Below are 22,927 nucleotides of genomic sequence, written 5' to 3'. Positions count from 1 at the left end.
TTGCAGATGACACGAAGGTATGCAACAGGGTAGACACACCAGGAGGCGTAAAACAAATGATTGAGGATCTACAGTAGGTAGACTAGACTAGGGGAATGGTCAAGAGCATTGCAATTACAGTTCAATGCCAAAAAATGCAAAATCATGCACTTAGGTCTCAAAAATCCAAAAGCTGGAGATGCATGGCGTGAATGAGCCGCCAGGTCCTGTGCAACTCTGCTAATACCGGCCATCTTTTTTGCCGCAAATGCGTCTTAGTTTTAATGCAATGCAACTAGGACACACAAGGAGACTGTGCTGATTAATGTGTATATTGTGTGACTGAGTCTGTATATGGCGCAGAAAAGAAGTTGTATTGGAAAAATGCTACTGCTGCTGCTACATTGTACCACTTTGAACACACAGAGACTCTGTCACACACAGATATACTAGTGTCATATATCAAATGAATCAGCACGGTGTACTCATGCATCTTAGCTGCACTGCGTTAGACATTAGAAGATTCTCATGCGACCTAGCGTGCCAAGAAGGGCTGTTTGGCACGACTGAAGCAAAGATGTATCAGGATATATCTCTAAGTAAAGACAGACATTTGTTCAATTAAAAACATTCTGAACAAACTCATTCAAACACAACAAAACTCATCCAAATGATTGGTCAATCATAATTTTGCTGACTTACCTATGATGATGTAAATGTAGACGGGGTTTTCTAAAGCATAGAAAAGATAAAACTGAATTAAGAATATTATCATCACAATGAATTAGTAATCAAATAAGTGAGTGTACCTAGTCATGGTCTTATTTCAGTGAATCAAGAATCTTAAACCTCTGTTCATGTTTTAATCCCTGAATTGTCAGATGGATATTTACTCTGATGCTGCTACCCTAACTGTAGAAGACTTGGTATATTTTCTCATATTAAAATCTAACAGCTGCACTCCAAACATACATACTTCAATGAGTTTATATTTCAACAGAGAGCTAGCTACCTACTGTCAGCTCTCACTGACACATGTGACTTATCTGTCTTTGGAAATCATGCCTGATTATGGTAATAGCATAACAATGGAAAATTGTTTTAAAACTTTCCATATATTGTAGAATGCATAAGCAATAGCAACACCATAAAGTTAGAAGTAATCACAAAAAAAGAAGAGGTAAACTGTATTCATGCAGCATAATAGCATAATATCTCACTTCCTGCAGGCCGACATTTCAGGATTGAGATGCGTTTATTGTTTCCGCAGCTGAGCTACTGTTATACAGCAAGTGCTTGCCTTAAATAGCACCATTAGCTGCCTTCCAGAGTATACCAGGAAAGTGGAACTCCACGCTAACCCTACCCGTAAGTAGAGGGCTGTGCAGTGCATATTGATGCCGCAGTGCCCGTTTGTTGCTAAGCAACCATACGAAGCTGGGCACAAGCTACTATGCTCTACAGTATAACTAAGCTGGTAAAATACATGCGAGTCTATGTACTAATCCTTGGAGAGAGATGGGGGTCTATTCATGTAGCAGTGAAAAGCCCTATATCAGTGATAACAGCGTTTTTCACTGGTACCTCCTACTCACAGAAGGGGTTACTGAGGAGAAATCAGGATCACTTTCCCATACATTAGCATAGGGAGAGCAATTAATAGGAGCTCAGCTTTCCGCTTCCCTTCTCAAAATCCACTCCCCACCTCAAGATAGCATAGCAAGGCTGCAGAATGGAGAAGCGCAGCGGAGACTGTTGTCTCCCCGCTTCCTCCCGGTTTTCCCTTTTCTGCTGCCAGCCAATCAGAGGAGCTCAAGGCATATGCAATTATGCATATGCCGGGCCTCCTCCTGACTGTTAACCTCATTGCCCGGTGACCTCTCGCAGCTTTCCTACCCCCGCCGCTGCTATAAGGTGTCCCGACATATGCATATGCCGGGTCACCTCCTTCTTATTGCCCCCAATGCCCCCTTGTTTTCCCCCCACCCGCTCTAGCAGCCTGCTGCCGGCTCTCTCCCCCACCACACTGTCACTCTGACCGGCACCCTGCCACCGCTGCTGACTGTCCTGCTCTGTTTGCTGGCTCGATCCCCGCTCCTCAGTTCTACAGTGTCCCACCGCCGCTGCAGTGCTCATTCAACAGTGCACGCACAGAAGACACCAGGACGCAGGAAGCACACCGCACATGCGCAGAAAAGCCCCAGCCCTGAAAAGACAGGTAAGTATTAACAAATTGCGTTTAAAATATAAAAAAAAAACCTGAAACAAGAATGCGATGTTTAGTGAAAAGTTAAACCTAAACATTGCATTCTTACATGAATAGATCTCATCAAGTGGACGGAGATAAAGGGGGATATCCAATTAGCCCCGGTGTTTCACCAGGGCTAATTGTCCTGCCGGGGGCTATCTAATTAGCCCCGATAAGCCGGCACGTGCCACGGCTTATCGGGGAGTTTGTTTCACCTGCCTCCGGCAGGCGAAGCAGAATCCCCGGAAACAGACCCGTTTTCGTCCGAAAACGGGGCTGTTTTACACGAAAACACACAGGTTTCACTGAACCTGTGTGTTTTCGGGAGAAAGGTTTTTTTTTTTTACAGGCGATCCATCTGGATAGCCTGTAAAAAAAAAAACGGTGAAACATCGGAAAAAAATAAGATTTTAATTACCTACCGGTAAATCCTTTTCTCGTAGTCCGTAGAGGATGCTGGGGTCCATTTTAGTACCATGTGGTATAGACGGTTCCGCAAGAGCATTCGTCACTTTAAGACTTTTCAACAGTGTGAACTGGCTCCTCCCTCTATGCCCCTCCTCCAGACCTCAGTATAGGAACTGTGCCCGAGGAGACGGACAACTTTGAGAGAAGAATTGACATTAAACTAGTGTCGAGATTCACACCAGCTCACACCATACAAAACATGCCGCCTAACATGGCTTTCAACATAACCCATGCTAACGTGCATGCATAACGCAACAGCAACAGCTGTGAACTTCTTAACACATGAGAACCTGTGTAAAAAGATAAAATGTAATTCTGCAGGAAAAATGAGCACTGGGCGGCCGCCCAGCATACTCTACGGACTACGAGAAAAGGATTTACCGGTAGGTAATTAAAATCCTATTTTCTCTTACGTCCTAGAGGATGCTGGGGTACATTTTAGTAACATGGGGATGTACCAAAGCTCCCAGTACGGGCGAGAAAGTGCTAATGTTCCTGCAGAACTGACTGACCAAACTGAAGGTCGTCAGCAGCCAAGGTGTCAAACCTGTAAAACTTAGCAAACGTGTTTGCCCCTGACCAAGTAGCTGCTCGGCAAATTTGCAACGCCGAGACACCCCGTGCAGCTGACCAGGAAGAACCCACTTTCCTTGTAGAGTGGGCCTTTACCGAACTCGGTAACGGCAATCCTGCCGTGGAATAAGCATGCTGAATGGTACCTCTGATCCAGCGCGCAATAGTCTGCTTAGAAGCAGGACCCCTAAACTTGTTGGGGTCATAGAGGACAAAGATTCTGTTTTCCTTATACGAGCCGTTCTTGCAACATAAGTCCTCAACGCTCTGACGACATCCAAGGACTTTGAAACGGCTGAGGTGTCAGAAGCCACTGGCACCACCACAGGTTAGTTGATATGGAAATAAGACACAACCTTTGGAAGAAAATGCTGACGCGTCCGCAGTTCAGCTCTATCTTCATGAAAAATCAAATAAGGACTCTTGTGTGACAGAGACCCTATTTCAGACACTCGTCTGCCTGAGGCCAAGGCCAACAGCATGACCACTTTCCAAGTGATAAACTTCAACTCTACCTCTTGTAGAGGCTCAAACCAGTCCGATTTAAGGAACTGCAACACCACATTAAGATCCCATGGCACAAAGGGAGGTTGGATGCGCAGAACCCCCTTCACGAACGTCTGGACCTCAGGAAGGGAAGCTAACTGTTTCTGAAAGAAAATGGACAAGGCCGAAATTTGGATCTTGATAGACCCTAATCTCAAGCCAGAATCCACACCCGCCTGTAGAAATAGGAGAAGACGTCCTAATTGAAACTCCACCGCTGGAGGCTTTTTGGATTTACACCAAGATACATATTTTCTCCACATACAATGGTTATGTTTGGACGTTACCCCTTTCCTGGACAAAATAAGTGTGGGAATGACTTCATTGGGAATACCCTTACGGGCTAGGATCTGGCGCTCAACAGCCATGCCGTCAAACACAGCCGCGGTAAGTCTTGATAATAAACAGCCCCTGCTGAAGCAGGTCCTCGCAAAGAGGAAGAGGCTGAGGATCTTCCAGTAATAACTCCTGAAGATTTGGATACTAGGGAAGCCAATCCCGGGCCATTTTTTCAATCCCGGGTATCGGGATTGAAAAATGGCCAATCCCGGGATTCCCGGGATTGGCTTTTACCAAGGTGGCCGCCCCCTCACCCCACCCCACCCCGCACTATAACTCACCATATTCCGGGGGCAGGCGGGAGGGGAACATTCTGCGAACGCTGCTGGCGGCTCCCATCAGCAGCTGACAGCGCAGCGTGACCTCTCACGCTGCGCTGGCGACCCGGAAGGAGGAAGACGGGCAGCGTTTGAGCGTCCTGTGGACGCTCAACGCTGATCCCTCCATCCCCGGGATTGGAGCTTCCAATCCCGGGTTTGAATCCCGGCCATTTTTGGGCCTAAATCCCGGGATCCAGCCGATCCCAATCCCGGGATTGGCCACCATACTGGATACCAAGCCCTCCTTGGCCAGTCTGGAGCAATGAGAATTGCTCGAACCCTTTTTCTTCTGATGATCTTGAGAACTTTTGGTATTAGTGGAAGTGGAGGGAACAGATACACCGACTAAAACACCCACTGGGTCTCCAGTGCATCCACTGCTATTGCTTGTGGGTCTCTTGACCTGGAACAATATTTCTGAAGCTTCTTGTTGAGACGCGATGCCATCATATCTATTTGAGGAACGCCCCAACGATCTGCTACCTCTGCAAAGACTTCTGGGTGGAGGCCCCATTCTCCTGGATGGAGATCGTGTCTGCTGAGGAAGTCTGCTTCCCAGTTGTCCACTCCTGAAATGAAAATTGCCGACAGAGCTTTTGCATGTCTTTCTGCCCAGAGGAGTATCTTTGTCACCTCTGCCATTGCCGCTCTGCTTTTTGTTCCGCCCTGGCAGTTTATGTAAACTACTGCCGTTACATTGTCTGACTGGATCTGTATGGGACGACCTTGAAGAAGGTGTGCCGCTTGATGAAGGCTGTTGTACACAGTTCTCAATTCCAGAATGTTTATGTGAAGGAGTACTTCTTGACTTGACCATCGTCCTTGGAAGCTTTCCCCTTGCGTGACTGCTCCCCAACCTCGGAGGCTTGCATCTGTGGTCACCAGGATCCAAGTCTGAATCCCGAACCTGCGTCCCTCCAGGAGGTGAAAACTTTAAAGCCACCACAAGAGTGAAATTCTGGCTTTTGTTGACAGGATTATCCTCCGGTGCATGTATAGGTGCGATCCGGACCACTTGTCCAGTAGGTCCCATTGGAACACCCTGGCGTGGAATCGGCCAATTGTAGAGCCTCGTAGGCCGCTACCATCTTCTCCAGCAGGCGGATGCACTGATGAATCGATACGCATGCTGGTTTCAAAACTTGTTTGACCATCCTCTGGATCTCCAGAGCCTTTCCACCGGTAGGAATACTTTCTGTGCTTCCGTGTCCAATTCCCCTCGCTTAGTATGGGATGACTTTGACTCCTTTCTTGCAAAGAAGAACCATCATCTCCGCCATCACTTTGGTGAATATTCTCAGAGCCGTGGAGAGCCCGAAAGGCAATGTTTGGAACTGGTAGTGACAGTTCTGCACCGCAAACCTCAGGTATGCCTGATGCGGCGGGTAGATGGGAACATGTAAATAAGCATCTTTGATGTCCTTCGATACCAGAAATTCCTTTTCTCCAAGCTGGAGATCACCGCTCTCAGGGATTCCATCTTCAATTTTAACCTTTTCAAATAAAGGTTCAGAGTCTTTAGGGTTAAAATCGGTCTGACCGAGGCATCCGGTTTCGGCACTACAAACAGGCTTGAATAAAACCCTTTTTCCTGTTGTGACACAGGAACTAAGGAAATTACATTGTCTTGACATAATTTCTGTATTGCGTTCAGCACTTTTGCTCTGTCCTGAACAGAAGCTGGTAAGGCTGATTTGAAAAATCGGCATGGGGAAAGGTCCTGAAATTCCAATTTGTACCCTTGGGATACTATCTGCAATACCCAAGGATCCAGATCTGAGTGAACCCAGACCTGGCTGAAAGACAGTAGACGTGCCCCCACCCGATCGTACTCCCGCAGGGGAGCCCCAGCGTCATGCTGAGGTTTTAGCAGAAGTAGCTGTTGACTTCTGCTCCTGCGAGCCTGATGGTGTTGCAGATTTTTTACGTCTTCCTCGACCTCTTCCTGCGAAGCAGGGGGTACCCTTTGCCTTTTTTGGACTTGTTGGGCCGAAAGGATTGCATCGTATGAGAATGAAATCCTTTCCTAGGTGGAGCAGCTGCGGAAGGCAGAAATGCTGATTTGCCTGATGTAGTTGTTGAAATCATGGCATCCAGCTTGTCTCCAAAGAGGGCTTCTCCATTGTAAGGAAGCGCCTCAATATTATTTTTTGATTCTGCATCAGCATTCCATTGGCGAATCCACAGCGCCTTGCTGGCTGAAATCGCCATGGCGGAGGATCTTGAACTCAGCAACCCAATATCCTTCATAGCTTCAACTAAGTAACCTGCAGCATTTTTGATATGGCCGAGAGTTAGGACTATTTCATCCCTGTCAACTGTGTCTATGTTAACAAGCAAGTTGTCAGACCATTTTTCCACAGCGTTACCTACCCACGCACAAGCAATGGTGGGCCTGAGCACCGTTCCGTTAGCCGTATATATGGATCTTAGGGTTGTTTCTAATTTACGGTCAGCTGGATCTTTTAATGAGGCTGAACCAGGGGCAGACACAACTATTTTCTTAGACAGCCGAGAAACTGAGGTGTCTATCTGTCACGATCCGGGTATCTGGACGCCATTACTTACCCTTCAGATGCCTCCTAAGGCGGGCTCAGCGTTCCAGGACCAGATTCCGCTGTTCCTGAGTTTCCACATGCAGAGTGTCAGAGTGGTGTTTTCATCAGCCGCGGCCTCCGCTGTGCCCGCGTGGTTAAATGTGCATCTATCAGCCTGGCGTCTCCTGTCTCCGGTGGCCGGCGCCGCCATTACTGTTTCCCAGACCACATGGATTACAAACCAAACTTCCCTCCAAGTGTCTGCATGGGCGCAGCCATCTTGGATTCTGTCATCTGATCATTTCCACCAATCTGCTGTTTGTATTGTTGATTTGCATAATTGCCTAGCCAACCCCTTCCTTGCTGCAGGTATAAGTAAGCTGTGCCTGAGCAAGGAAGACGTCAGTGCTTTGGTTGTCAAACCTAGTTCCTGTTTGTCTCTCTTCTATGATTGTCTTCCAGGTTCCAGCTCCTGTCTCAAGACTTCCACCATAGAGACCCGCACCAGCATTCCACCTGCGGTGTAGCCTGACTCTCCAATCCATTGTGGATTCATCTGTTTCCAGCTACAACACTACCTGCTTCCAGCCTCAGCTTCCAGCAGAATACAGCTTCCCTTAAAGGGCCGGTGTCCTTTCTACACTTTACCACTCTCCACCGGAATTATTATTTCTCCGCTCTCAAGTTCTACATTTCAGTTCACATTTCATCGCTCCCAAAGTTCATTTATTATTTAACTGGTTCCAGCCAGTATCCACTCCGTGCTAACAACAGTCTGGTTCCAGCCAGTATCCACAGCAGCTGTTTTACCTTCAGCAACCCAGCTCTTCCCGGAACACCAGCTGGTACAATCCTGGGTTATCTCCATTGCTACAGCCGGGCCTGGTAAGGACTTTCCATCTAGAAGATCATAAGAACTATCTCACACTACCAGTGCCCTGTGGCTCCTGCCATGCTGTAGTACTCAGGAACTGTATTTATTCTTTGCTGACTTTTACGTTTTCCTTTATTGCTGCTGTGATGCGGAGTTGTCATAATAAACATCATTGACTTTTATCTAAGTTGTCGTGGTCACGCCTTCGGGCAGTTATTATTCATGTTACTTACATGTCCAGGGGTCTGATACAACCTCCCAGGTTCCGGTACATCTCAGCCCCTACAACTGAGGCTGCCTCCCGTCAGCTCAGGCCCTCAGTTGTGACAGTAAGCACTGACCTAATGAATCCAGCCGGAGACCAGGATCAAGCGGCCAGGCCGATGCAAGAACTGGCAGCCCGACTAGAACATCAGGAGGCTGCACAGGGCCACATCATCCGCTGTCTCCAGGATCTCTCTACTCGGCTGGATGGGATTCAGACCACTCTCCGTGGATCAGGCGCGTCTGGTGCGTCAACCACAGTGACTCCAGCTATAACCCCACCCACCTTACCCATTCCTGCTCCACGTCTTCATCTTCCAACGCCAGCAAAATTTGACGGATCTCCAAGATTCTGCAGGGGATTTCTCAACCAGTGTGAGATTCAGTTTGAGCTACAACCTGGCAATTTCCCCAGTGACCGTACAAAAATTGCCTACATTATTTCTCTTCTCAGTGGCTCAGCCCTCGATTGGGCATCACCGTTATGGGAGAGGTCCGACACCCTGCTATCTTCTTACACTGCATTCGTGTCAACATTCAGGCGCATCTTCGACGAGCCAGGCCGGGTAACTTCAGCTTCGTCTGAGATTCTCCGTTTACGCCAGGGATCACGTACTGTAGGACAATATCTTATACAGTTCCAGATCCTGGCATCCGAACTGGCATGGAACGACGAGGCCCTGTATGCTGCATTCTGGCATGGTTTATCCGAGCGTATTAAAGATGAGTTAGCTACCAGAGACTTACCCTCCAAGTTAGATGAGTTAATCTCACTTTGTACGAAAGTTGACTTACGTTTCAGAGAGAGAGCAACTGAGCGTGGAAGATCATCTGCTCCAAAATCTTCTGCTCCTCCTCCTCGCCAACTGTCACCAACTAAAGATGAACCCATGCAAATTGGCCGTTCCCGTTTAACTCCTGCTGAGCGCCGAAGACGTCTCTCCGAGTTTCTCTGTTTGTACTGTGCAGCTCCGTCTCACACCATTAATGCCTGTCCCAAACGTCCGGGAAACTCCAAATCCTAGCTCGCCAAGGAGAGGGCCGGCTAGGAGTAATGATCTCCTCTCCATCTCCTCAAGATTGTAACCTCCCAGTCTCGCTTCAAGTTGCTCAACGTTATCAGAACGTCATTGCCCTCCTGGATTCCGGAGCAGCTGGGAACTTTATTACCGAAGCCTATGTTAAACGGTGGTCCCTACCCACCGAGAGACTTCCTTCGTCCTTTTCCTTAACTGCTGTGGATGGCAGTAAAATTTTTGATACAGTTATTTCTCTAAGGACTCTACCAGTTCGTCTGAGAGTGGGAGTTCTTCATTCCGAACTTATTTCACTTTTAGTGATTCCAAGAGCCACACATCCTGTGGTCCTGGGCCTTCCATGGCTCCGTCTTCACAATCCTACAATTGATTGGACGACTACGCAAATCCTGGCATGGGGTTCCTCCTGTACTAAGACATGTTTGTTTAAAGTGTTGCCTGTCTGTTCCTCCTCCCCCAGGTCGTCTGATGTTCCACCTCCTCCATATCAAGATTTCACGGATGTGTTCAGTAAAGCTTCTGCTGATATCCTTCCCCCTCATAGAGAATGGGACTGCCCGATTGATCTCGTTCCAGGGAAGGTTCCACCTCGAGGCCGAACTTATCCGTTGTCTCTCCCCGAGACGCATTCTATGGAGGAATACATAAAAGAGAACCTAGCAAAGGGGTTCATTCGACCTTCTTCTTCTCCAGCCGGCGCAGGCTTCTTTTTTGTAAAGAAGAAAGATGGTGGTCTGCGGCCGTGCATCGACTACAGAGGTTTGAACGACATTACCATCAAGAACCGCTATCCTTTACCCCTGATTACTGAGCTCTTTGACAGAGTTAGCGGAGCTACCATCTTTACAAAGCTGGACCTGAGAGGTGCATACAATCTCATCCGGATCCGTGAGGGTGACGAGTGGAAGACCGCATTTAACACCCGTGACGGACATTATGAGTACCTCGTCATGCCCTTCGGATTGAGCAATGCTCCAGCTGTCTTCCAGCATTTCGTCAATGAGATCTTCAGAGACATTCTATACCGTCATGTCGTGGTCTATCTAGATGATATCCTCATTTTTGCCAACAATTTAGAGGAACATCGTTTCTGGGTAAAGGAGGTTCTGTCCCGTCTCCGTGTCAATCATCTCTACTGCAAATTAGAGAAATGCGTCTTTGAAGTCAAGTCCATTCCGTTTCTAGGGTACATTGTGTCCGGTTCCGGACTAGAGATGGATCCTGAGAAACTACAAGCAATCCAGAATTGGCCAGTACCCTTAACCCTCAAAGGGGTCCAGAGGTTCTTAGGGTTCGCCAATTATTACCGAAAGTTTATACGAGACTTTTCCACCATTGTGGCGCCTATTACTGCTTTCACCAAGAAGGGTGCTAACCCGTCCAAGTGGTCTGAAGAAGCCATGCAAGCTTTTCATCTTTTAAAACAGAGGTTCATCTCTGCACCTGTCCTGAAACAGCCTGACGTCGACTCTCCTTTCATCTTAGAGGTGGATGCCTCCTCCGTTGGAGTAGGAGCGGTGTTATCTCAGAGGGCTAAAGATGGTCATTTACATCCTTGCAGTTTCTTCTCACGGAAGTTCTCCCCAGCGGAGCGCAACTATGCCATTGGCGACCAGGAGTTGCTAGCCATCAAGCTCGCTCTAGAGGAGTGGAGATATCTGTTGGAGGGAGCTTCTCATTCAATCACCATCCTTACAGATCACAAGAACCTTCTATATCTAAAAGGCGCACAATGTCTCAACCCTCGTCAGGCCAGATGGGCACTTTTCTTTTCCAGGTTCGACTTTAAACTCCAGTTCTGTCCGGGCTCTCAGAATCGCAAGGCCGATGCCCTTTCCCGCTCATGGGAGCAAGAAAATGAGTCAGAGTCTTCAGACAAGCATCCTATTATAAATCCGTTGGCATTCTCCACGGTAGGGATGGACTCTACGCCCCCATCAGGGAAAAGTTTTGTGAAGCCGACACTAAGGAAGAAGCTCATGCATTGGGCCCATGCTTCCCGTTTTGCCGGACATACAGGTATCCAAAAAACCCTGGAGTTTATCTCTAGGTCCTATTGGTGGCCAACTCTGAAAAAGGACGTTTTGGAGTTTATTGCATCTTGCCCAAAGTGTGCTCAACATAAAGTATCCCGCCAGTCGCCTGCGGGGCAACTGGTTCCACTATCTGTTCCCCGTCGACCATGGACCCATTTGTCGATGGATTTTATTACAGATTTGCCCATGTGCAACAAGTTCAATACCATCTGGGTGGTAGTTGACCGGTTCACCAAGATGGCACACTTCATTCCTCTCACCGGTCTTCCGTCAGCTTCCAAGTTGGCTCAAGTATTCATACAAGAGATCTTCCGACTCCACGGTCTTCCAGAAGAAATTATCTCAGATCGAGGAGTTCAATTCACAGCCAAATTCTGGCGAAGTTTATGTCAAGTCCTCCAAGTCAAGTTAAAGTTTTCCACGGCTTACCATCCTCAGACCAATGGTCAAACTGAGAGGGTGAATCAGGACTTGGAGGCCTTCCTCCGCATCTATGTGTCCTCCTCTCAAGATGACTGGGTTCAATTACTTCCCTGGGCCGAGTTCTGTCATAACAACCAGTATCATTCTTCATCTTCTTCAACACCATTCTTCACCAACTTTGGATTCCACCCTAAAGTCCCTGAGTTCCAACCGCTTCCAGCAACTTCTGTTCCCGCAGTGGATATCACCTTGCATCAGTTTGCCAATATCTGGAAGAGCGTACGATCAGCTCTGCTCAAGGCATCGTTCAGGTACAAGAAGTTTGCGGATAAGAAGCGTCGAGCAGTTCCTGCTCTCAAGGTGGGTGATCGGGTATGGTTATCCACGAAGAATTTGAGGTTAAGAGTTCCCAGTATGAAGTTTGCACCTCGCTACATCGGTCCTTTTAAAATTGATCAAGTCATCAATCCTGTTGCTTACAGACTCCAGTTACCTCCCTTCTTAAAAATACCCAGGACATTCCATGTTTCCCTGTTGAAACCGCTAATCTTGAATCGGTTTCATTCCTCACTTCCACCAACTCCGAAAGTCCAAACTCAACGAGGCGTTGAGTATGAAGTGGCCAAGATCCTGGACTCACGTCACCGTTACGGTCAACTTCAGTATCTCATTGACTGGAAGGGCTATGGTCCTGAAGAACGCTCTTGGACCAATGCCTCTGACGTCCATGCTCCTGCCTTGGTCCGAAATTTCCACGCAAAGTTTCCTTTAAAGCCTAAGAAGTGTCCTGGGGCCACTCCTAAAGGGGGGGGTGCTGTCACGATCCGGGTATCTGGACGCCATTACTTACCCTTCAGATGCCTCCTAAGGCGGGCTCAGCGTTCCAGGACCAGATTCCGCTGTTCCTGAGTTTCCACATGCAGAGTGTCAGAGTGGTGTTTTCATCAGCCGCGGCCTCCGCTGTGCCCGCGTGGTTAAATGTGCATCTATCAGCCTGGCGTCTCCTGTCTCCGGTGGCCGGCGCCGCCATTACTGTTTCCCAGACCACATGGATTACAAACCAAACTTCCCTCCAAGTGTCTGCATGGGCGCAGCCATCTTGGATTCTGTCATCTGATCATTTCCACCAATCTGCTGTTTGTATTGTTGATTTGCATAATTGCCTAGCCAACCCCTTCCTTGCTGCAGGTATAAGTAAGCTGTGCCTGAGCAAGGAAGACGTCAGTGCTTTGGTTGTCAAACCTAGTTCCTGTTTGTCTCTCTTCTATGATTGTCTTCCAGGTTCCAGCTCCTGTCTCAAGACTTCCACCATAGAGACCCGCACCAGCATTCCACCTGCGGTGTAGCCTGACTCTCCAATCCATTGTGGATTCATCTGTTTCCAGCTACAACACTACCTGCTTCCAGCCTCAGCTTCCAGCAGAATACAGCTTCCCTTAAAGGGCCGGTGTCCTTTCTACACTTTACCACTCTCCACCGGAATTATTATTTCTCCGCTCTCAAGTTCTACATTTCAGTTCACATTTCATCGCTCCCAAAGTTCATTTATTATTTAACTGGTTCCAGCCAGTATCCACTCCGTGCTAACAACAGTCTGGTTCCAGCCAGTATCCACAGCAGCTGTTTTACCTTCAGCAACCCAGCTCTTCCCGGAACACCAGCTGGTACAATCCTGGGTTATCTCCATTGCTACAGCCGGGCCTGGTAAGGACTTTCCATCTAGAAGATCATAAGAACTATCTCACACTACCAGTGCCCTGTGGCTCCTGCCATGCTGTAGTACTCAGGAACTGTATTTATTCTTTGCTGACTTTTACGTTTTCCTTTATTGCTGCTGTGATGCGGAGTTGTCATAATAAACATCATTGACTTTTATCTAAGTTGTCGTGGTCACGCCTTCGGGCAGTTATTATTCATGTTACTTACATGTCCAGGGGTCTGATACAACCTCCCAGGTTCCGGTACATCTCAGCCCCTACAACTGAGGCTGCCTCCCGTCAGCTCAGGCCCTCAGTTGTGACACTATCATTGGCGGTGTCTCCCATTTGTGTCTGTCTTCCTCAGGGAAAGGGTATGCTACACGTATCCTTCTGGGAAGGGTAAATTTCTTCTCTGGGTTAGCCCAGGATTCTTCAAAGAACGCATTCAAATCCTTCGAAGGAGGAAAAGTCACAACCTTTATTTAATTTAAAATAATCCTTTTCCTCAGGGACCAGTGTTGTTTCAGGAAACTCTAACACTTCCTGTATAGCAACTATCATAGATTGTATGCTTTTGGCTAATTTGAGGTCTACCCCTCTCAAATCCCCAGTGTCGATGTCAGAGTCGGAATCTGTGTGTGTCCCCTTGCATTATCTGGGACAGAGAACTTTTCTGGGAACTTGAGGGGTCCCGTGTGGATGATATGGAGGGATCAGCAAATAGTACATCCTCCACTGACTATCTCCAGTATTTTGTCTGTTGTTCAGACTCAGAGAATTTTCTAGAAAGCTTTGACATATTACTTTGTAATTTTCTCACACACTCTAGCTCCTTCTGTGAGGGACGGGCCACCACATTACACTCCTGCGTATCTAAAATGGCTTCCTCAGGGGAAGAGCTCTCTCCATTGTCTGACATGTCACAAACGTGCACTTTCATACTACAATCATACAGGGGAGCTATCGATGACAGACCCACACTAAAATCTGTCAGAGAAACGCAGAGAGATGTGCCAGTTCACACACTGCGCCATATATGTAGAGAATTGTATATGTATATTTATTATACAAAACCTTCAGCGCTTTATTTCAATATTAGGCATGCTCACCTAATGTAATAACCCCCCCCCACCACCACCCCCCCCCCCCCCCTCTCTATAACACCCTGGTACTTGTTTCAGCATTGTTATGAGGAGGAACAGTGTCTGTCAGCTTTTCTCTGTGACCCTGCATGAGAAAATGGCAGAGTGAGTGTCTGGCAAGTCTGAGGAGAAGCCACGCCTTCCTGCCTCAGCTACAATAATTTTTTTACTGGCTGGGGTTTGTAAATCAGAGGCTATACATGTATTTACCGTTTTGCCAGTAAGAGTAAGGATTTTCCATGCAGCTCAGGGCGCCCCTCTCCGCGCCCTGCACCCTGTGTGTGTTATGAGCCACGGCTGTGGCTCATTCCTGTTTTGCAGTTTTGTTCTGTATTTCATGTTATACTTCTGTTTATGTTCCCCGTGGGTGACATGGGGTGCTCGGAGCTCACCCTTAAGGAGGGAATACTGTTATGAACCACAGGTAGTGGTTCATTCCTATTTTATGTTTATAAAGTTGTCTTGCATGCCAGGATTTCCTGTTGCTCTGTTTTAGAATACTCTTGTCTGCTGCCGCTGGTGAGTCTGTGTAATTGCAGCTTGTTCCCATGTGTTCAGCCTCACCTGGCTGCTAATTGCATCTTGTCAGTTTGGAATCATGCAACAGGGCAGCTGCATGGGATTATTAATTAGGCCTCTCTGTTATATGCTGGCTGACTGCAATTCACAGATGCTGGTGATATTCCTTGGTTTGCAGTCTGCTTGAAGTGTGAGCTGATTCCTGTGTCAGTCCCTGTGTTGATTCCTGTGTCAGTCCCTGTGTCTGATCCTGTGTCCTGCTGTGAGGCGTTCCTGCCCTGAGGTCCAGTGGCTTTGCCTGTCCCTGGTCAAGTCTTCTGGCTTCCTGGTGTCCACCGGTCTGTCGTTTGGGATTCTGCCTGTCCTCCAGTTCTGAGAGTCGGTGTCGGCAGCATTAGAAGTTCCTGTCCGTTTGCCAGTATTTCGTACCGGTTCCGTGAGTAGCGGCTCTCCCGCGTCCGTTGGCCTAGGCCGCTGTATTCCATTATTGTTTCTGTCCCTGGTGTTTTGCAGAGGGTTCTGCTTATGCTGTCACCGCCGGTACACAAAGGTATTGTGTCGGCGTGTGATCAGCATTTCCTTTGTTGTTCTTTTCCTTTGGCGGTTTCTCCGCACATACTTTAGGTTTTTAGTTAGCTTGTAGCCCCTGGCCTGTTTGCTTAGTTAGAGGTCCTCTTGTTATCATTCTGCCTCGGATTTCTCTTTGTCTCTCATTAAGACCGGGGGGCACCGGAGTTGGGCAGACATAATCCGCCCTTCAAACGTGGCTGCCAAGGGCTCAAGAAACCATAGTCTCGCAAGGGATTTCCGATAGCACGGGTGAGACAACAGAGTTAGGGCGCCAGGGGCTATTCCCTTTCCATTCCCCTTTCCCAGCGTTACGTCCTGGTGCTCTGGACTCACTTCATGAACATCTCCCTTGTTCTGAGCACCAGGAACCTAACAGTGTGTGTTTTGAGATGCATGCTCGTGCAGCTTCAGCCGCTGCGCTGTACCTTTTTTGCCGCCAACGATGACCGGAGGATTCCCTCTCTGCAGGACTCCGGTAATATACTCACCAGCCTTCTGACTTCTGGCTCTGTTAGGGGGTGGCGGCAGTGCTGTGGGAGTGAACGCTGGCCAGGCTTGGGCTGTGTTCAGTACCCTTCAGGAGCTAATGGTGTCCTGTCAGCGGAAGCAGAGCCATTGAACTAATTGAGAAGTTGGTTCCTACTTCCCCCCCTAAGTCCCACGAAGCAGGGAAGCTGTTGCCAGCAGCTTCCCTGTAAAATAAAAAACATAACAAAGTATTTTTCTAGCAGAACTCTGTGGAGCTCCACTAGTGTGCATCCAGTCTCCTGGGCACATTTTCTAAACTGAGGTCTGGAGGAGGGGCATAGAGGGAGGAGCCAGTTCACACTGCTGAAAAGTCTTAAAGTGCCGAAGGCTCCTGCGGAACCGTCTATATCCCATGGTACTAAAATGGACCCCAGCATCCTCTAGGAATTAAGAGAAAGTCAGAAAAACAGCTGAAAACAGCCGTTTTTCGGGCCCGATGTTTTAACGGGGATAATTGGATATCCCCCAAAGTATCAGCCAATTCACACAGAAAGGCAAATTCCTGGGTAAAGAAGTACTACTCCGGTAAACACGGGTCCTTTTTCTGTGTGAAAGGGTCAATCCAGGTTGAAATTCTCAGGAATTTACCAGGGTTGGAGACCCAAAAATTTCATCCCAGGTTGACCCTTTCACACAGACAAAATACCCATTTTGATCTGCAATTAACTGGGTAGAAATTCTAGACCCGGTAATTTGCTTGTCGGTGTAAAAGGGAGGTCAAGCAGGGACTGACAAAACTACCTGGCACTCAAATGCTGTAACAGCCGGGATTTTCAGACATTTCTGTCTGAAAAGGGTATAACAGGCTGTATTTGAAAAATAAGTTAGGGGCTAGTTGGCTAGTACTTTATCTCCCTCCGCTTTATCTCTCTCTAAGGCTTAGTACATAGGGGTCATTCCGAGTTGACTGCAGCTACGATCATTCACACTGACATGCAGGGGGATGCCCAGCACAGGGCTAGTCCGCCCCGCATGTCAGTGCTGCCCCCCCATGTCAGTGCTGCCCCCCCCCACAGAAGTGCAAAGGCATCGCACAGCGATGCCTTTGAACTTCCAGAGTAGCTCCCGATCAGCGCAACTTTAGCGTGCTGGCCGGGAGCAACTCGTCGCTCCCCGGCCCGCAGCGGCTGAGTGTGACGTCACGAAGCCGCCGTGGCCTGCCCTACCAATGGTCCGGCCACGCCTGCGTTGTCCGGACCGCTCCCCCTAAATGGCGGCTTAACACCGCCATCCAGCCCCCTCCCGCCCAGCGACCGCCTCTGCCTCAGAGGCGATAGCTAGGCAACGACAGCTGCCATGCGCCGGCGCACTGTGGCGCATGCGCAGTTCCGACCCGATCGCTGCGACCAACTGCAGCGAGCGATCGGGTCGGAATGACGCCCATAGACCCCATGGAGACGTGGCAAGTATTAATGTTAGGTACACCCATCACTTTGCATATGAATATCAATATTAGACATGCTCTAGATCGTTCCCAATAAGGTTGTAATACCTACAGTAAAACAGGGATATATATATATATATATATATATATACTAGGTGATTCATCAGGCCCTACGGGCACTCTTCACACCGTCGTAAGGGGCTATGCCCCCTTAACCCTTGCGCACCCTTGTGGCATGCAATATTTTTATTATATGGAGTATTACCTCCAATCATAATTGTGTGAGTGGTTAAATATTGTACGGATAAAGGGTGTGCAATGGTTAAGGGGTCGATGGGCCTGATGAATCACCTAGTAGGTGCAGTAGTTGGGGGAGTGGCGGGTGCGAGGGAGACGTGGATGGGGTCCGGGGTGCCGCGGGTGGGGGAGGGGCAGTTGCGGGGGTGCCACGGGTGGGGGAGGGGCTGGTGTGGTGGTGTAGCAGGGTGTCGCGGGTGGGGGTCCGGAGCCACCGCTGGTGGGGGAGAGGCGAGTGCGGGGGTGCTGTGGGTTGGGGTCTGGATCCACCGCGGGTGCTGGAGGGAGTGTGGGGGGGGGGGGGGTGCCGCGGATGGGGCCCGGAGGTACTGCGAGTGAGGGAGGGGCGGGTAATGCTTCTCCTCCTGGAAGCAGCTAAGCTGCTGGCCTCCCTTTGGCAGTGGCTCTCCTGGAGAGGCGCACAACAGCCAAGCAGCCAGTCACAATTACAGGGAAGAAGATGCACTCAATAAACTACAGCTCCCAGCAGCCCTAAGGGCCGGAATGCTTTAGCGCTAAGGGCTAATGGGAGCTGTAGTTTATTTAGTGTGTATACTTCCCTGCAATGTGGCGCGTTGGGACACCGGTGCTAACAATAGTGACTGGCTGGCAGAACTGACTGACTCGCTGAATCAATGTAAAAGGTGAGAGTACTTTGCAGTGTCAGTGACACTGCACACCCACTGCACAGCACACAGGGGCGGATTGGGAACAAAAAGCGGCCCTGGAAAAATTTGTACTAGTGGCCCCACATGGGCAGCACCAGAGGTGTAAGGTCTAGCCATGGGCCATGGCAGCAGCACCCTCTCCCAAAGACTTTCCAGATAGTGGGCTTGTCCAGCATCAAGGGGGAAGTTAAAAAGAAATAAAATAAAATATTATGAGCACATTATATGATACACCTTCAGAATTTAGGAAACTATATAATTCTTTAGAAAGATATATTTTCTTGCTTATTACACCAACCATATCCCAATCACTATTCACTCAATCTTATATGTCAGCCAAGCAGGCAGACAGAGCATACACTAGATCATCTGCAATCACAGGCTAAGTGGCAAAGTCATTTTCATATATGCAAATAATTTTGCATCTTACTCATTATGTCTAAAAAAAAGGACCACATGTCCTCAAACAAAACAGGCCCCACGGGCGCGGCGGCCCACCGGGAATCTTCCCTGTAAACCCTATGGCCAATCCGCCTCTGACTGCACAGCACTGTCACCTTTTACATTGATTCAGCGTCCATACATTATCCTCCGCAGTATCACCCACTCTATCCGTTACATTAGCCATCTTGGGGCTTCCAGGCCGGCAGCCCGGGTGCTGTGTTGCGGAGTCAAAGCCTCTGGGGATCTGGGTGCGGCTGTGGCGGGAAGACCCGAATGTGACATCACGCGCAGAGGAGGCTCCGGGGCTCAGAGAGTATGCGGCGCAGGGAGGGTTATGAAAGCCTTCCGCAGTGCCGCTTTCATACGCAGCGCCGCTTTCTATGCTGGTGGCCATAGCAGCTTTTGTTCCACCTGCGCTGCCGCTAGGGAGTGGGGATTGTTGATGGCGGAGGGAGCAGGCGGACTGGCAGCAGGACATAGGACGCTGCAGTAAAAGTTTTTTTTTTCTTCCTATCTAAGATTCTATAGCGCAGAGACTTGGCATACCCTCCAACTGTACCTTTTCAGCAGGTACAGTACCTTTTTTTTTTTAATGGTCTGTACCGATTTTTGGCTCTCCAAACTTCCATTGAAAGTATAGGAAAAGGGGCATGACCACGCCACTTTACCCGTGGCCATGCCCCCTTTTTGAATTTGTGCCGATTTTTACGAGTAAATTGTTGGAGGGTATGTTGCTACAGAGGCAGTGGGCCTATTTCGGGGTTTGGGCCCCATTGTTAATCCTGCTCTGGGAACACACAGCAGCCAAAGGGCAGAGCCTCCCATTGGATGTAACCTGTGTGGGAGGGTGTTTCTCGCCCAATCAGCTGTGGACTGGGCGTGATAGACCTGCTGCTAACCCAATAAGAGCTCCTAGCCATGCCCAGCGTTAGACAGACAGGCACAGAGTCACAGATCTGAGCTATTATATAGGATATATATATATATATATATATATATAGGTATAGGTACTGTCCAGAGGAAAAAACTTACATGGCAAATTAGTTTTAACAATTGCTTTACTAAACCAAGGGACTGCTACTGTTATTTGGAATGTGTAACACAGATAATTCAATCAGGTTCTCCTTTTAGACATCCCCATTCAAATAAAATATACGAAATCCAACATGTGGTTACCTGTACAACGACTTTGTTGTGTATTATATTGTTTGCCTGTGTGGCTGTCCATTGTTTAACTATCCGTATTGCGTTAGAGAAGAAGGAGAATCTGAGCAGCCAGCGGCGCAAAACATTTAAAAATATGGACATACCCTGTCATCCCACCAGTGCAAAATGATTGATTGTATCCCTCCATTGCTAACAGGATGTCAATTATAACTTTAGAAACCCATACATATACAGCTATAGGATGAACAAAAAGTACTCACTTATACGTATACAAAACTGATCAGGCATGGACCAGCTTTTATCCACACAAGTTATACTATTTTCTTTATCAGGATCACGTTTGTAATCATTAGTGCAATTGTACCGCACTATCGTACCACTGAAGTACTTTGGTAGGTGAGCAGAGCTTTCATCAAGTTCTGCATAGGAGAGTGTGGGAGGTGACTCACACACCGCTGAGAAAGAAACAGCAGTCCATCAATCAATGTACAGTAGTATAGGAATTAAAATACTAGTAATCATAAATCACAGAAACACAAATAAGCAAATTCATATAACAGATATAAAAGATAAATAGAGATGGTTTACAGATGTGTCCTCCTACATCCTTGCTGAAGTCCCATTAAACAGCGCATGACGTGATTCGGTAGTGCTGAGTGTCTTTCTGTGCAACTTTTTCAATTTAAATGTGTTTAAGTCGCATTGCTAGGTGAATAGGATGCACAAGCAGTTTATGCTGATTTAAATTATATGTGGCATGCCTATATTCTGTGTGTGACCGCGGCTGTATCTGATGACAAAATATTACGTTACATTGTTTTCCTGGAATATGCAGCTGTATCAAAATGTTTTCCTCGAAATCACTGTAATCAGAGCTGGCGCTAACCGTTCAACAAGGTCCGCAAAGCAGGGAGGCGCCAGGATGGAGAGGCGCTCTCCCCACTCTGCTACCTTGCTGATGCGCCGTGTTGCTGCTGGCTGTCGCTGCACCTGTGACACTGTGACAGCCTCAGGCAGCGGCGCCAGCAGTATGAACAGATCTCCTCCTGTCCTGTGTGTCACGTCCCCCTCACCTCCTCTCTCTTCTTTGCTGCTGGCTGCTGCCCATGTCAGGTGGAAGACAGGGAGCAGCGGCGCCTCCCCCCAACTCGTCTCTTCCCTCCCCTTTGTCACTGAAGACAGTCTTCAGCGTCAGATAGGGGACACAGGAAGTCACATGATATATAGACGTGACTATGCACTGTCTGACTCTGGACTCTGGAGGAGCAAGCTGTTGTGTGAAGAGGAACAGCCAGCCAGTGTAGAAGCCTGCAGACCTAGTGACCAGCCAGAGAGGAGCTGACTGAGGTAAATTCTGCTGCTGACAAACAAAGGAGGAGGAAGGAAGGAGGGGGAGAGGGGGGGGGGGTAGCAGTATTATATGCATGTGTGCTGGGGGGGAGGGGGAGTACCATATTCATGTGTGCTGGGGAGGGGAGGAGTACCATATTCATGTGTGCTGGGGAGGGGAGGAGTACCATATTCATGTGTGCTGGGGATGGGGGGGGGGGGGGGGGTAGTACCAGAGCCGGCCCTAGCCAATTTGATGCCCTAGGCAAAATTTTGTCTGGTGCCCCCTAGCTCCGCCGCTAGTTCTGCATCTGTACCTGCAACGCTCAGGTAGTGGGGCCCACTGGGGGGTTACCCTGTGGGCCAGTTCAACTCTGCACAATGCCACACAGTAATGACCATAATACATATAATTCCACATAGTAAAGGAACCTTACACATATGCCCCACATTAGTAATGCCCATAATACACATAATGCCACAGATACTGCCACACTTGCTGGTTATACAAAAAGACCAGTATCAAACATGTAGAAACTGTCCATTCTCTTCACTATTCAGTGTGTTTGCTGGTGTCTGTTACTGCATGCCCTTTACTTTATACTGTGGGAGTGATATGCTCTGCCCTCCAGTCTGATGTGTCCAAAAGTCACGCTGCACTGATGTTTCATATAGAAAAGCACAACGCAACTTACTGACCACGTTACAGTGCTAGATGGCAGGGGAATTTTACGGCATGGACTGACTAGGAAATAAAGTGTGGGGAGAACATTGCCCATGTTATGTCCCTGCAGACACCTGGGAATTGCACAGGGATAAGGGACACAGGATAACAGGGTCCCCCTCCCCCATGTGCACAAGCAGTATAGGTGATGTCAGGTTTCTGTGAAGCAGTCTTCCAAAATACACATGTGGTATCATAAGTAACCATCCAGTAATAACCTTATATAGTCAGTGAAAATGTCACAGGTCCAGGAATTGCATTTACTGGGCTTCTGCTGTCTGTCTGAGGTCTCACAAGTCAGGGGCATTCAAGCATGTTAGAGGAAGTTTAAGGCACAGTGTGCATTTTTTTTTACAAATGTAAACAGCAGTGTATACAAGTACTGATTGAATACATTTGGAAAGTAACAGTTAGTTTGCGGACTGTCCCTCCCAGCATGAGATACTGCAGGGACATGCTTGGATGCCCCTAGACATGCTTGGATGCCCTAGGCAAATGCCTAGCCTGCCTATAGCTAAGGCCGGCTCTGGGTAGTACCATATTCATGTGTGCTGGGGATGGGGGGTAGTACCTTATTCATGTGTGCTGGGGAAGGGGGGGAGTACCATATTCATGTGTGCTGGGGAGGGGGGGGGGGGGTAGTACCATATTCATGTGTGCTGGGGATGAGGGGGGGGGGGGGAGTACCATATTCATATGTGCTGGGGAGGGGAGGAGTACCATATTCATGTGTGCTGGGGAGGGGGGGGGGGAGTACCATATTCATGTGTGCTGGGGAGGGGGAGTAGTACCATATTCATGTGTGCTGGGG

General features: G+C 48.4%; 1 protein-coding gene across 3 annotated transcripts in view; it reads right to left on the bottom strand.

The window, feature by feature from the left end:
- LOC135045595 (complement decay-accelerating factor-like) overlaps positions 1-22,927 on the bottom strand; it is a 449,130-nt gene that overhangs the window by 51,299 nt on the left and 374,904 nt on the right. For all 3 annotated transcript variants that reach the window (XM_063955314.1, XM_063955312.1, XM_063955313.1), the window contains 2 exons: positions 20,324-20,518; positions 682-711 (listed from right to left, as the gene is read on the bottom strand). In XM_063955314.1, the coding sequence (XP_063811384.1) occupies positions 682-711; positions 20,324-20,518 (225 nt within the window). The remainder of the gene's footprint in view (positions 1-681; positions 712-20,323; positions 20,519-22,927) is intronic.

The sequence above is a fragment of the Pseudophryne corroboree genome, chromosome 2 (genome assembly GCF_028390025.1).
Source record: "Pseudophryne corroboree isolate aPseCor3 chromosome 2, aPseCor3.hap2, whole genome shotgun sequence".
NCBI lineage: Eukaryota > Metazoa > Chordata > Amphibia > Anura > Myobatrachidae > Pseudophryne > Pseudophryne corroboree.
Note: the sequence above shows the minus strand (reverse complement) of the source record. Positions and strands in the feature narration are given on the sequence as shown.